Here is a 16,088-nt window from a genome sequence, read left to right on the forward strand (position 1 = left end):
GGTGAATATGCGGGAAGATCTGATGCAGAGCCAGCATCCTGAACTTTTCTCTCTTGACAAATCTGTTGAGCAGACGGAGATCGAGAATGGGTCTGTACTTGTTGACCGCTCCTCGTTTTTGAACAATAAAAATACCGGGAGTTTCTCTGCCGGAGCGGAACCTCCTCTATGGCGTTTTTGGAGAGGAGAGTGGCTACTTCGTCCAGTAACAGCCGTTTTTGGATTTGAGAGAGGAACTGCCTCCGTGGGGGTACCTGCAGAGGGGGAGACTTGAACCTCAGCAAGTAGCCATGCTGCACAATATTCAGCACCCATCTGTCTTTTGTAATAGCTTCCCACTCTGCCAGGTGAACACTGATACTTCCTCCTACCGGAGTAGCGAACGAGCGCGGAGGAAGTAAGATCTCACTGTTTTGAGGGCTGTTTGGTGGAGGACTGTTGCTGCTTTGCACCTCCTCTCCCTCTGCCACGGCCCCTTTGTTGGAACTGGGACCTCTGTTGATTTTGAGAGGACCATTGGGGTGTTTGAACGCGCTGGTGAAAAGCACGCTTGTCGCCCTCCCGGAAGCGCTTGCGATATTCCTTGCGCTTTTCCAGTCCCACGGCTTTAACGGTGTCCAACTCCGCCTTCATTTTGGTCATTTGATCATCAGCGTGAGCCCCAAACAAAGACGACCCGTTAAAGGGCAGTTTAAGAATCTTCTTCTGCACGTCAGGCTTGAGTCCCGTTAGCCTTAGCCAGGCTGAGCGCCAAGAACATACGCCATGCGAGTAGCCATGTGCAGAGAGATCGGAAGCATCAGCAGCCGCACTGATGATTTGATTGGCTACAAGCCCACCTTCCTGGAGGATTTCAGTAAAATCCTGCCTGTCTTCCCTTGGCAGTTTCTCCGCAAACCTGGAGAGGGAATCCCACAGAGAACGATCATACCACCCTAGCAGGGCTGAAGCACTAGCCACTTTCATGTGGGAGGCGGAAGTGTTGCACATCTTTCTGCCATAGGAGTCCATTTGCTTGCTGTCCTTCTCCGGGGGAACAGAAGACGACACTGAGGCAGAATGGGATTTCATGGCAGCCGCCACGATCACCGAGTCCGCTGGCGGGTCCGCCCTCAGAAATAAAGGGTCTTCAGCAGTAGCCTTATACTTTTTAGCTAGTCTTGAAGGCACAGAGCCCACCGTAGCGGGGGTGAGAAACGTGGCCATAGCTGGCTCCAACTATCCGGGCACCAATGGTAGCAAAGGTATGGGTGCTGACCGGTGATGCAAAGTGTCAAAAATGATTGAAGTGGGTGCCAGAGGGGTGTGCAGCGTGATATTCAATATCTGTGCACCTCTAGCCAGAACGTCCGAGAAAATAGTGATGTCATCAACTGGAGACACTCGTGACGGAGGTGTAGAAGAGTAGTCCCGGACCGAGGACCTTGTGGAGGAAGACCAGGTGGGCGATCTGGTGCGCCACCTCTTGTGGGGGCGGTCGCTGCGGTGAGGCCTGGACCGTGATCTGTGCTTTGAAAGAGATCTTGGCCTTCTGTGCGAAGAGGGACGGTCCCTGCATCGAGACCGGCGTGGAGTTGGCGGCCTTCGACTACCCTGCGGAGACTTGCTCCTGTGCGGAGAAATCCTGGAGGGAGAGTACGTACGGGAATAGTCAGAGCCCGGACTTCTGCAGTCTCCTGTACCTATACCCTCCAACCAGCGAGGAGAGAGTCCGAACTTCTCTGGTGCCTTAGGTGACACTTTCAGAGAGATCTGCACGATATGCAGGCCTGGAGATGATGATCGCCCTCCAGAAGATCTAGATCTGACTCCTCTCTCCGTGGCCACTGCCGCTGTATCCTTCGACGGCGAACCCCTCGACGTCGATGATGTTTGCGTCACCATCGGTGCCAATTGCTGAGAATGGCGATCAGCCCTCGACGGCGGTCTCGACGCCGATCGCCTACGGCGTTGTGGAGACATAGATGGCGATCTTCGTCGCCGAACAGCTGCTTGAGGTCGGCCTGTTGACTTGGACGTCGACCTTCCATGCCGTCGACTTGACGACTTCGACCTCTCCCGACGTCGACCTGGCAACCACGACGTCGACCTTCTACGACGTCGACTTGGTGACTTCGACGTCGACCTTTCATGTCGCCGAGTGGGGGTTTGTCTTGACGTCGAACGACCCACTCGCGGCGAGACGTACGTCGCCGCATCTCTCAACGCCGACCCCCTCGAGGGAGGCGGAGAGTGTCTCGACGTCGACGAAAGCCTCGACGTCGACGGAGACAGTCCAGATCTCACCGGACTAACAGCCTTCGAGCCCGAAGGACTGCGCCTCGACGCCGACTTACTTCTTCGCGGCGGAGAATCTCGACGTCGAGATGAATCCCTAGACGCAGAAGTCGTCCTCTGCTTTTTCGACAGTCCCTTCGACGTCGACGGCGAATCTCCTGGAACCTTGGTCTTTCTGGAGTCAGGAGAGTTGGTGTGTGCCGTTTTTGAGATTGTGAAGCTGAAGGTGGTTTTGATGTTGAATGGTCGCCTTCACGACGACATCTCTCCTTCTCCAGCTGGGCATGTAGCTTAATGCGCTCTCTGTCTCTCAGAGTGCGCTTGGAAAACTTCTGGCAGTGAGGGCACCGGTCAGGCTTGTGTGAAGTTGGCAAACACATAATGCACACAGAGTGTGGATCCGCCAGTGCCATCTTATTGCCACATGAAGGGCATTTCCTGAATAAAGCAGGCATTCTGACTGGAAAAAATATGGAATTTTTCAGGAAACCAGCAGAACACACCTTCAGGAGACAGAGAATGTCGAAATTTGTGAAAAAATCTGAATTACCAAACTTTCAGTCAAAAAACTGAAGAGCTCAAGCTCCAGGATCCTCACAGAAGGAACCGGAAAAAAGAACTGGCCCAACTGCCCCCTGTGGTGCATCATGGGAGCAGGGGGTCTCCTGTAGGTCTTAAAGGCACGGTCCCCCTACCCTAATGCCTTAAAGGCAAGGTGTCAGTTTGCTTTGTTTCTTGATACTCTACTGCAGCCTACAGCCAAATGCCTGCAATTACAGGTTTGCTTTATGGCAATAAAGCATTGTTGTGTGACAATTGGCTTGGTGCTTCCGTGTTTCCTTATGGGTTAGGGGGCACTGCAATGCAAACCTATGTAATTTACAGCTTTGTCATGTTTGAAACATTTTTAGGCTGCATGTATATGTTTTCACATATGCATATATATGTATATATATGTATTTTCTATATGCTCCGGGATCTCGCACGTGGGCGGGGATTATTCATAGATTATGACTATTGATGAGTATCCCCTGGATGAGAACCAGGGGGTCGGTGTCCTGAGAGAGTACCAACAAGCCTTGGCAGCAGCAACAGAAGTGGAAAACGATAAAGGAGCAACGTTGCGACCAACAAGATCCAACGCACTCACGAAGTGCAGGAGAGTAAGAGCAGGCCCGTGCAAGCACGGGTGCCCACTGAAGCAAATTAAGATACTCGAGAGGTCCCACAGGCCAAATGCACAGGAGTCGCAAGAGGACCTCGAGTAGCTCACCAAAGATAAAGGCCCACGGTGCAGAAGATGCAGTGAGGACGAAGACCTTGGCAGGAAGAGATGCTGGAGGCTGGAGCTTCTTGTAGCCCGAAGATCTTTGGAGTGCAGAGTCAACAAGTCTTGGCATCTGCAAGTTAAAGTGGTGCACAGAGGTTTGGTCCCAACAGTTCCGACGAGGTATACTGGCCTCGAAATTGCAGAGAGGACAGGTCAGACCTCGAGGGAGTTGCAGAACCACCACCTGTGCTGCTGGGCCTTTCGAAGTCTGGGGGACGTCAGAAGCAGCCGACCAGTCAGCTTCGTTGCGGTGCCTGCAGATGCAGGGGTGACTCCTTCACTCCAAGGAAGATTACTTTGGGTGTCCTTGATGCCCACACCTCTGTTGAAGATCCTGGATGAGTTTTTGTAAACAAGGGAACCCAGAGTTATGCAAAGGACCATGGGTACAAGTATTTGTAAAGGAACAAGTGGTCCCTTCATATGTTTCCACAATTAAATATTAGACAGAGAAGATAAATAGGTTCTACCTCAACACAACTTAAAAAAAAAAAAAAGGAAGTATTTATTCAATCACATAACACGAAAAAGAAAATAAAGAAGTGAGTGGGGGGACAAGGAAAACCATAAAAGTTATTTCACAGCTCAGACATTTTTGTATTGGCTGAATAAATATTGAAACTTTTAGTCACAATTGATAAGAATACCAATACTATCAAATTATAAAACCAAGACATTTGTGATAGTTATGGTACTGTATGTCGACGACGTTTCGATCCCACTTAAAGATTTGGGGATCATCATCCGGACTTAATTTTATGCCCGAGACTAAAAATGCCTGTGGGGAAAGGAAATAAACATCGGTGGGCAGAGGATGGGGAAACAAGGGGGGAGGAAGAGAGAAAAGAAAATAAGTCTCTTAGTTATGATCAACGACATGAAGGTCTTTTATACCATGCACGAACATGCTTATGTGTCGTGCATCATACTTGCACAAAGGTTCCTAGAGGCATAATGAGAAGTTGATGCACTGGTGACAGGTGTGAGAACTAAGTGGTATAGGGAGGGGGTAGAATTTTCTAATAATAAAACTATGAGAGATGACAAATTAAACTGATCTAACATCAACTACAGTTGCAGTGAGGAATTCCTGAGGCAGTGGTGGTGAGTCGGACGTGGCAAACCGAGGAGAATGGAATGTCAATGAGACCGAGCTTTTACATGGGACAAGGCAGTAAAAATAAGTATGGTAACCTGCCATAAACGCACTACTACAGGGTGTGGTAAGAGCACTTCACTTTAAGATCAAGAAACCGATAGAAGGGTTTAACTGCTGACCGGGAACGATAGGAAATGAATATAACATGAAGGTGCCGACGCGCAACAGAAGTTTGACCACTAGTAATGACGCGTTACTCGCTGCTTACCTACAGGAATGGTCATTTGACAGGAATTGCCCAAAAGGTGGGGCTTTTCCTATCAGCCTGGTAACGTCTGTGGCATGGGACTGTGAAAGCAAACTGAAGCAGTTAGTCTGCTACTGCAGCAGAGGAGGAAGAATGGGAGGACTGCTGCCCCTGCTGGTGCCAATGGTTTTGACCGGTGCTGCTGCGCCAAATGGCTGGGTCAGTTGCTGTTAATACAGGTTGGGAAGGCTGTTATTTGTACGCTAGCTCTCAGGAGTAGACCCTAAATATCCTGTATCGGTCGGCAAATTACTTTGCTGGCAATAACAGCACCCCTCCCTTTCCCCAGGGACATAGCTGTGACGTGACTGTCTTTTAAAGTGTTCCAGTGCTGATTCAGCCTTTTCACAAAATAGCATGGAAACATCAACAGGAATGCCCAATAAAGTAGCTACTAGTCCCCTGAAAACCAGGTTAATCAATTCCACACTGGTGACCATAGCTCTGTCTATGGAGTCAGGAGTTTTCAGGCCAGCATAGAGTATATACTTTCAAATATTCTGACTACCATGTATCATTTGGAACTTGAGGTCCTCGGGTACAGCCGGCCATCTCTCACAATGCACAGGTGTACTTTCCCTGGAGACAAACTGTGTTTGCAATCTGAGAGCTCACCTACCCGAAGAGAACAATTGCTTTCGAAAAGCATCAATACTTTTTGGTTCTCTGTTCGGAGGATTGCCTGGAAAAGAATTTAGATTGATCTTACGTCAGTGCCTGAACTATCAGGCCTTCTGGTGGAGGATGTCTAGTTAGACTTCCAGGTCACCAGGAGCAATCTGTCTCACCTAGCCACTGATCAACTGACTGGATGGAATGAGCATGGCTTGGACAAAGTCACCATTTGGGCATCAGTAAGCTTTCATTTAAGGGCAGAAATAGCTCAGATGAATTAACCCTGGTGCAAGTCTAGAGTTTCAGCCACCCTCTGAACCACCACTGCAAGCAAAGCACTTTATTCTGTGTATCCATGCCCAGGTGGTGACTGCAGCTCTGTTTCAGCATATGTGTCTAGCCCACCTGCATTCTGGATGTCTAAATACAAGGCATCCTTAGTATGGTAAGGGGGAAATAAGTTTCCTTCCATCATCATCAGTGTACTGTAGGGACATTAGGTGCATCTAGCACTGAATCAGAATCACATCTAAATAATTCCTCATGCCTTTGATAGTACTGGCATCATGCAGAAGTCTTGGATTAGAGTTTGGTTGCATACAACCATTTGTGCTTTTGTGATCTCGCAGGGCAAAACAGGCCTGGAGCTGGGTGATATCTGTTAGGGGATGGAAACTGGTACTGGGACCGAATCTTGGGCCGGACAGAAGTTCTTATCTTTGGGAACAACCCCTCGCCATGGAATGGCTCATGGTGGACTGCTGAACTCGGCCCATCCCCCGCCTCGACAGACCACACCCACAACCTCGGCATTATCTTGGACAGCAAGCTATGAAGAAACGGGTAAACTCAGTCTCATAAGCCTGCTTCCACACCCTATGCATACTCCGCAAGATCTTCAGATGGACTACGGGCACACACTTTACTTAGGAATCACAGCACACCTCCTGAAGAGACTGCAGACGATACAAAACTCATGGGCAAGACTCATCCTCAACCTCCCCAGATGGACCCACATAAAGCCCCACCTCAAGAAGCTACACTGACTGGCTCCCAATCCAAAAGAGATGCCAGTTCAAGATGCTGACCCATGCATAAAAAGCCCTGCACAATGAAGGACCAGCATACACCAACAAACGCATGACTTACCACCAGTGGACCAGACATCTACGATCCTCCTCCCTCTCCTTTGCAGATACCCACCGAAACTGACGAAGCAACAGTGGAGGACGCTCCTTATTACATCTGGCAACCAAAGGTTAGATGGACCTTCTTCTGCGCCTAAGGGCCGCCTCATCGCTCCGGAAATTCAGGACAGGACTCAAGATCTGGCTGTTAAATTGAACCAATCACCACGAAGCAGTTAGCAACTAGTGCACTTAGAGACCCTCATGGGTGATTTGCTGCGCTTTATAAATCCTTGACTGATTCATTGATTGAAAGCATAAGCATGGACCCTGGTGTCAGTGTAGAGGCTTGGAACGAGCCCAATAGGGGGTCCCATGGGGCACACCTACTAGTGTAAGTCCAACTGGAGAACCCTGCTGCTCTGTGGGACCCGAAGGTGCACCTTAGTGAGTTGGAGTCGCACTAAAGCTCTGCAGCATGGCCCCTCTTAAGGCTCCAATCTGCTGCGGGGTCGAAGAATGACAGTAAATTTAGTACACAACTGGACCAACTGCAGAACCAGGTTGGATTCAGGTAAAACCGGAGAGCAATCTTTTTATTACACCACTGAGCCTTCTCTCTAGACTTTGAATGGCAGGATGAGGTGAGTCCAAACTGCTCTTCTTGTGCTTATATATAGACTTCTACTCACCAGGAAGACGTTAACCTGGAAGTGGACTTCGCCGGGGCGACCTCTAGATTAGGGCTGTGACTGGGAGCAGGATCTGTGTTTTGACCACAACATCTACTTATGTTCTGTGACGTAGAGATTTGCCTCCTACTCCTGAATCACCTTTAGGTACAAAAGGGAACACTTGTTGCATGACTTTAGAGTTGTGGCCAGATTCCAAGAACCACAGGCTCAACTCATGTGAATCCATGACCGATATCTGCTTCCTGCACTGTCGGTATGGCTCGAATCCTGTCGTCCATCTTTCTCTAGCAATCTGCCATAGAAATTTAGAAGTTGTCAGATGACCAACAAAGTCGGAGCAGTCTTTTGGATCCAAGCCAAACTACACAGAAAGTAAGGAACTAAAGTCAGTGCACAAGGGTGGCACTTATATCTGGTTCCACTCCAACACAAAGTTGCGCATCATCAAACAAAACTGAAGTCACAAATGTATACCTACACATTAAGTAATTCGTAAATGGTTCAGACAATATGTAAAATCAGTAGAGGAAATGGTAAGATTCCAGCCTAAAATAAAAGACGGACAACCTATTTCTTGTTTCCTCCATGCACTATATATGATTTAATCAAGAACATAAAAAATAATTGTTCCAGCTCTAAAGCCACTTAAAGTATTTGAAAGCAGTTACTTTAATTCGTTTGCCAAGAAAACCAAAGCAATTCATCAGGACAACATAGAGGAATTGCAATAGAAGCCACATACTGGTAACTGCTGTGGTTGTCCCATACAAAAGATATGTTTACAGTGAATTCTTTGTTTGCTTGCCTGGGGGAAGAAGGACTGCGATGTGGTCTCCATGTAATTGATAATTTACATATTTCACTCTTAAGATTTGATTTAAATTCCAAAGGGTTTACCTTGCAAAATCAAAGGATTCTGCACAGAGCACCATCAGCTCTACACATAAGCAGACTTGCTGTCAGGGAGATGCAAGATTGATGGAGAATGTGGGGTCATCTGTGTTATTCCTGAAAAACCATATGGATTGGCTGAAGGTTTGTATAACCTAGCATGCACGACGTGAATGCTTTGTACATGTAAGAGTGTCAAATACAAAGGCATTGTGGCTGGGCACCTTAGTCATGTTTTTAGATTTTAAACTTAGAGGAGCTTTGTGTAGTACGGCTCCTGTATGGAAATGAGCGGGTATTTTCCTCTGGAGGCCAGGCCTGCCTGAAGATCTCTGACCAAAGAATCATTGGTGAACGTTGATGCTTATTTTTCTTGTAATATTTCTCTCATGGATTTCTCCATCCAGGAATCCCATTGTCGGGAAATGGCCAAAGGTGGCACTCCTCCCTACAAGGAGAAAGGAAACAAGGGCTAACTAAGCTACTGATTTGCTTGTGTTTACAACCTGGGTGCTGCCTAACCAAGCACAGTAGTGGTTAGGTCAACACTTTAGAGGTAAATCACTGCTGTACGATATTAGTTCCTAGTACAAGGGCCTCTGGGTGTCTCCTTCTGCAGCTGGACAGAAAGAGCAACTATGCTGAATTCCTTCGAGGGATGGCCAAGTAGTTTGTTATTTAATGAACAATCTTGATGACTATAGTATCCCATTTAAAGTCACATTCTTTACAGTGAGTGGAGTGGTCTTTTAGTGGCTACCCGTTCTACTACAAAAAGGTAGAGAACTTTATTCACTGGAAACTTGTTCAGGAGCCCACTGGTATGGCCACATCACATTGTAGTACATAAGCATTTCCTATACTTCCAAAAAGGGGACCGTTTCTCTTTTCTACAGAGAGTACCACTTAAAAAGAAAGACTAGCCCGACAAAGAACCAGGGCAAGATATGGATGCCATTAGCTGCAAAATTAAATGAAAAATAGGATGCTGTTCCTTTAAATGACCAGGTGGCTTTAGTTTAACTGATAAAGAACGTAGTTCCATATGTACCAGTAGAAACCCTTGTCTGCAATATTTTGGTTCCACCAAAATATAAATTTATGAGAAAAGGTGGGCGATCCTTTGGCCCCCAGGCTAATGCAAAGACTTAAATGCCTTTGCTATTTGAGGCTACAAATCCCCGACTAGTTGTAGGCAGTAGCCAAATTTGTTTGCATGAAAAGTAAGTAAAAGTAAAGTCAGCAGAGACCAACCTGGTATAGAGTGTCTTATCCCACAGACATCTATTAAGTTAGGTGCAACTCAATCATAGTCCGCTAGACATTGCATGCAGTGAGCTAGGTTCCAGATCTTAAAACTTTTTACCATTGTTTTATCCAGGTAAGCCATTTTCTCTTGTAATTCTGGGGATTTGATGTTTGGGTACGGCATGCCCACCATCACCACACATCTGTAGAGATAACATGTGGAAGAGTTACCATTATAGCATAGCTATAAGAAAAAGAAAAACATTCAGACAATCTCCTATGCAAACTACACATGCTTACCATATGACAAAGTGCAGAGAAGATACCGCCACCCAAATGTATGTATATTTCACCAGTGCCCAAAAACTACATCAAGCTAACCTGTAACATACTTTGCAACAGAGTCCCTTTATACACATATCGGATTCTACAGCTGAAAACAAACCTGAATGTTACAAAAGGCTGATTTGCATATTTCATCTGGAGCGGATAGTGGGCATAAATGGTAGACAGGAACGTGGCCCCAATTGATAGCTGGAAGCTGAGGTTAATTTAAGCATTCCTCCCATCACTTTTCATTTGTGGCAGTATGTGTCCTGTGTGATGGGTATCCCAAATGTGGGTCCACTTCACACTGTACCCTAGGACTCAAGGTACACCACTCTGATGAGGCACAAGTAGACTGAAACTAGTCTGAGGATGCTTTTGACCCACATTGAAGGAACCTGCCCTGGTAGTTTCAGGTGGACTATTCCTACTGGAACAAGACCAAAGCGGATTCCCATATGGTTCCACTCTCTCTACAGTGGCGTAGTGGGCAAACATCATTCACAGGAATAGAGCCCAAGCTATCGCCATTGGCTGAGATTAATTCTCGCATTCCTTCCATCACTTTGTTTGTTATCATATCTGCCAGTAAATACAACATTAAGAACAAGTTTATTATCCAGTGGTGCATGAATAGAACTCAAATGTGCTGCTTAAAATATACATGATCCACTTCTCACCTTCCTAGGTCATCCGAAAAGTTTATTCCTTCACTCATTTTTCCTCCGACCACAGAAAAAAGTAGAGCCCCCGACAGAACACCTCCCGTCTGGCTGCAGCGCTGCAGGTGTGAGGAAAAATTGACTGTAAATAAAATGTTTTTCTAACTTCTACACTCTATATGGAGTCCTACCATTTATTATTCCCATGACCAACCTCAACCACCTCACATCAGGTATAACCACAGCAAAATGTCAATGATTTAACATTTTCAATCCATTACCTTAAAATGGCCCTAATAGCCCAGACTCCTGCAGCCACATAACATACCAGAACCATTTGATTAACAACAGCCAAGTCTTATGGCGGGTGGCAAGGTGCTATGCCATATGAAGGACAGAATTTGGAGATATAAGATAGCATTTCACTTACATGTGACATGTCCCTCATTTTTATATAGTGCTGGGTATCACCATTTGCTAATCTTTCCCTAAATAGGAAAAGTCATAAAGACCATCATATGGTATGAATGTGTTAGAAGATTTGCAGCTGTTTATCACACCAGTTGGCAAAGTACAAAACTGAAAGCAGATGAGGTTGCCTTGCGATATGGATAAACAAGCCCTAAATCTCAGAGGGTCGGAATTCTTAAAAGCGCACAGCAATGCATCGAACAGCCACACAGGGACTAATATTGCAACATAATTCGTAAACATCCCTAACTAAGATGAAGCTTTAGTGCATGATGTATTTATCATTAGAATCCCAAGTGTGCATCTCGATTATAGTCAGTGACAAAACTCCTCACTGATAACAGATGTCTGAGGACCACATGCGGTGCTGCTAGAATCCTGAGTGTGTAAGTATAGAGTGAGCTTGCAATAGATCACTACCTTCCTCTCACAATGATGGACTATCAGCTGGAAAAGGTCTAATGCCACTGATTCAGCAAGCTGATGTAAGCACAGGTGATAGATGCTTCTATCTCTATATCCAGATACAATCTATTTTAAAAGAGTAGGGGATCACTAGGAAAGATGATTTAACAATATAATTTAAAATGTTGGAAAACATTACTTAACATGTAATCTGTTATCCTTGGGCTTTGAGGTTTCACTGCTTTGTGCTGGTTGGTGTGGGATTAGAAACTAAAGCCGAAACCAAGGCTAAAGTGGTCACTGACAGCACAGAACCCTTCCATGAAGCCCACCTTACCACCATCAAACCTTAACAATAACTTTAAAGGGCTGACAGTGACATGAATTCCTTTCATCCTTAGAATGATTTGGAAAAAATCATTAACTGAGAGACCTCTTAAATCTATGGGCAAAGAAAAAAGGGAAATAGTTTGTTGTTCTCAAGCTGGGTGACCTACTCAAAAACTTGAGAACTCTGCAACAAGTGAGATGCATTCTGCGTAATGTAGGTCATTCATAGGGACACACGGCTCGGCAGACTACACTAATAACAGCGATAACTGCTAATCACACTTATTTATTTTGTGTCATTTAGATAGTGCTTTTTCAAAGCACTTTACATGTTGAAACAATGGTACAAAATGTATTGAGTTAACTGAAATACTGAGAAGAAAAGCATAGTGCATGGAAGAGAGCAGGAAAAAGTTGAATAAGAGATTAGTTTTTAACTAAGAAAGGGAATGATTTAAGTGTTGACATGGACACAAAACGACATGCCTAGTATTTCAAATATTGAGGTTATCTAGGAGGAACTACGCAAACTTGGCTTGAAGAATGAAAAAGAATGACAGCATACTCAAAAAAATTATGGGGATAGATAAGGTGGAGTCTAAGCATAGACCAATTACAAACACTAGAGAGAAGCTGCAACAGAAGTCTTGCGTGATAACAGAGGCAACAAAAAGACACTAGCTTAAGAATTATTTAAACACTTTCAAGTTTCAACAGGGACTACACTAGAACAAGAGGCAAGAGAAACGAGAGGAGCAAAGACCAGGAGAAAAAAACAGTAAGAACTAAGAGTTGGGTGATTAACAACTTTGGTGGCTGTTATCAGAAATCTATAGGTGTGTGACCTAAAAAAGACTGCAGCCACAAATTAACTGAATGTCTTAACTCATGTACTTGCTTTCAAAAAATTCCTGCTAGTGGGACATTTCAACTTCCATGCGGAATTAGGTTCAGACCCAAAAACACAATTACCACTCTCTGATTTGGAGATGCTAGGACTAAATTAGAAAATAATTGCCCCCCACACATATTGCCGGGCACACTTTAGACCTTATTTTTTATTAATGCCTCGGACCTTCAGGTGGACTCCCCTTCTCCAGTAATCTAGTCAGACCATTCCTCTAGAAGCTTCTAGATCCCTATCACAGGGAAACAGCAAGAACACATTTCTTAAAAAGACAAGACCCTGGAAGAAAGCCTCCAATTCCTAATTCTCTTCCATTTTGCCAGCTCAACATGTCATGAAGTCAACATGTCAAACAGGGCTCTCACAAGCTTCCAAGAGTCTATTTCCCAGACCCTGGATATAGTTGCTCCCCTCAAGCTAAGCTACTTTAACTCCACTAAGCCTCATTCTCCATGGTTCTCGGCCAAAGCAAAACAGGAGAAAACAGCCTGTAGGAAATTGGAGAGAAATGTGCACACCTCCAAATCTCCTTTTTGACACAACCACTTTTAAATAAGCATTAAATAGCTATCATAAAAAGCTCAAAGCAGCTCGGAAGTCCCACATTATTAACAGAATTGACGGTGTGGGGAATTCAGCCAAATAACTATGTAAAGTTTTAAATAAGTTCATGAGGCCCACTGCCTGTACATCTTCCATCCCAGTCTCCCAGGAACTATGCTACGCTCTAGCAAACCATTTTGAAGAAAATATCCCTACTATCTATTAGAACCTCTCTCAACTCCTCTCACTAACTGAAACCTCACAGCACTGTTTAATTTTTCTCTAAGCACTGTGACTTTACCTCTTGCTTGAAAAACTGCACAAGTTATGCCCATTCTGAAAAAACCCAACACAGATCCCCTGAAACCCGTAAACTACAGACTCATATCGCTTCTCCCCTATCTAAGCAAAAATCTGGAAAGCTTAGTAAATCAATATCTCTCCTGCTACTTGGAAACAAATGCCATGTTAGACCCCTCCCAATTAGGCTTTAAAGCCTCACACAGTACAGAAACCACATTGAAGGTGGTGCTGGATACCATCAGGCTCTACTTTGATGATGGTTTTCCAGCCATGCTGGTGTTGCTCGACCTATCCGCAGCTTTCAAAACCATCTAGCATTCCATCATGGTTCAGAGACTTTCAGAGATTGGTGTCTGCGGAAAAGCTCTAGGGTGGCTTCAGAACTTCCTCAGCTATCGTACCCAGACAATACACTTAGGACCATTCATATTCTGTGTCATGTCACTAGACAAAGGAGTACCACGCTTTTTAATATACATGTTGCTCCACTATCTCAAGTGGTAAGATCTTGCGGTCTGGATGTCATCTCATACGCAGATGACACGCAATTATCATATCCATTGATCCAAATCCACAAAACTCAAATTCTGAGAATGTAAGAGGAAAGTTGTATCCTGGATGTCTGAGAATTTCTTACAGTGACAAAACAGAGATTCTGCTGTTCGGCAAGGCCCACGTGTACTCGTCGGACGACCGGTGGCCGCCTAAAATGGGCATCACCCTACAACTCAAAAAGGTGGTCAACAATTTTGACGATACTAATTGATGACAATGTCAGGATCCTGGGGCCGGTAACACACTGACACCACAGAGAGAACGCGGAAAAACAGTAAGAATCGCGCAAAACTACATTCCCGAGCGTCCTTCGCGGGAGCGCACCACACGTGACCACAACTACCGGCAGAACCCGGATATAGAGACGTCGGACGCCGCTATCACAGCAGATGATTCTTGGATTAACAGCGGTAGTTGCGGAGTCTCCAGTTGGTGTAATCCGGGCGGTAAGGGTGCTACCGGCACCGTGCTTTGCTCCTGTCTGTGATACTTATGTTATTGGTGTGCACGAAGACTCCCCTTCTTAGGCGTTCCCGGCCCTAGCTTCTCTGCTGGCTGTGACAGCACTCCCCGCTGCTTACTTGCGGAGAAGCATAGCGGGCAGTTGAGCTCTTTTCTTCGTGTGCACGAAGACTCGCCTTCTTAAGCGTTCCCGGCCCTAGCTTCTCCGTTGGCTGTAACAGCGCTCCCCGCTGCTTACATGCGGAGAAGCGTAGTGGGCAACTCTCAGAATTAAAGGTCTTGGGGAGAAAACATCCCGTTGCTTCCTCGGAACCGTGCTTACTTGTTTCCTTGTGGAGAGCGCTTAAACGCTCAACTGTAACCAGTGAATTATCCGAGGCGGAGAGATCCTATCTTCGCCTTGCTCGCTATTTCATTTGACCCCTGTTGGCGAGACCCGGCGCTCCTGGGTTCTCATGCAGGAGGTGAACCATTCCTTGTTGCCTTTCGTTGTGGGAAAAGGCATTGGCTTGCAGAGGGTTCCAGACAAACAGTATCCTCTGAACCCTATTTACGATTTGTCAAGTGGTACATTGAAGACGTTATTGCCATTTGTATAACGACACCCCTTACCACGCCTTGTGTTGCTAGTTTTGTTCTTCTCTACCGTTTCCTAGGGGAGAGTGAGAGAGAGTCTCTAGAGTGTGGTGAAATCCCAAGATTGCGTCCAGGCTCACTCTTGCATAACCTGGGTATGTGAATCACAGAGCGATTAACGCTATATTAGAGTGAGCACAATTTGAATGGATGCTGCATAAAGTCTGAACTGTATCCTGTGTTCCCGGAATAATTAAATGTTCAATGTGATGTGTAGTATGATATACCTGCAAATGGAAATCCCAATAAAGTTTGTTTTTAAAAAAAACAAAAAAAAACCCGCTATATTAGAGTGCATGGCGAAGGGGGAATAAGTGCGATAATAACGGCTGTTCTTTCTCTAGTTCAGTGGCCTATGCAGCAGACAGCAATCGCCCACTCCTCTCTTCTGGTAGACACATCCTTTGTTTCCTTTACAGGTAGAGTGTTATATCGCAATCCTCTTCCGACTCACTGTTGTTTTCACTGTACTGCTGTTGTACTCCTGTTTACTTACCTTGTTTTATGCGTCTTCCATAGATCTCCCTCCCAGCTGTTCATTCCCTTTCCTTCCCTCACTTAACTAGCTCACTAGCCTGCGTATATATACATTCCGGACTTGGGTCAGTTGAAAGGTGGACCCATTTGAGCATCAGCACAATCCCGAGGATTCTGAACGGGGGAACCTGACAGACAAACTCACAATGAAGCACATAGGATCCACTTGTGCCACCTGTTTTGGAATCATGTGCATGCTTAGAAAAGCTTTTCAGTGATTACCTCTTCACACTAGAAGAACTCTCACTTAAACTCTTGTGGTCAGTCACCTGGACTATGGAAATGCCCTTTTGGTTGCAGAAAATCAATCACTGCTATAAAGGCTGTTTATTCCAGGGTATTAAATAGGTGGGGTTTGAGA

The 16,088-nt window shown here is 45.6% G+C and overlaps 1 protein-coding gene across 4 annotated transcripts in view; it reads right to left on the minus strand.

The window, feature by feature from the left end:
• The window catches only part of DDX11 (DEAD/H-box helicase 11), a 652,402-nt gene that overhangs the window by 157,332 nt on the left and 478,982 nt on the right, over positions 1–16,088 (minus strand). For all 4 annotated transcript variants that reach the window (XM_085652300.1, XM_085652298.1, XM_085652299.1 and 1 more), the window contains exons 23-24: positions 10,597–10,697; positions 9,708–9,792 (exon numbers count right to left, since the gene is read on the minus strand). In XM_085652300.1, the coding sequence (XP_085508426.1) occupies positions 9,708–9,792; positions 10,597–10,697 (186 nt within the window). The remainder of the gene's footprint in view (positions 1–9,707; positions 9,793–10,596; positions 10,698–16,088) is intronic.

This window comes from Triturus cristatus, chromosome 4_1, assembly GCF_964204655.1.
Source record: "Triturus cristatus chromosome 4_1, aTriCri1.1, whole genome shotgun sequence".
Classification (NCBI taxonomy): Eukaryota; Metazoa; Chordata; class Amphibia; order Caudata; family Salamandridae; genus Triturus; species Triturus cristatus.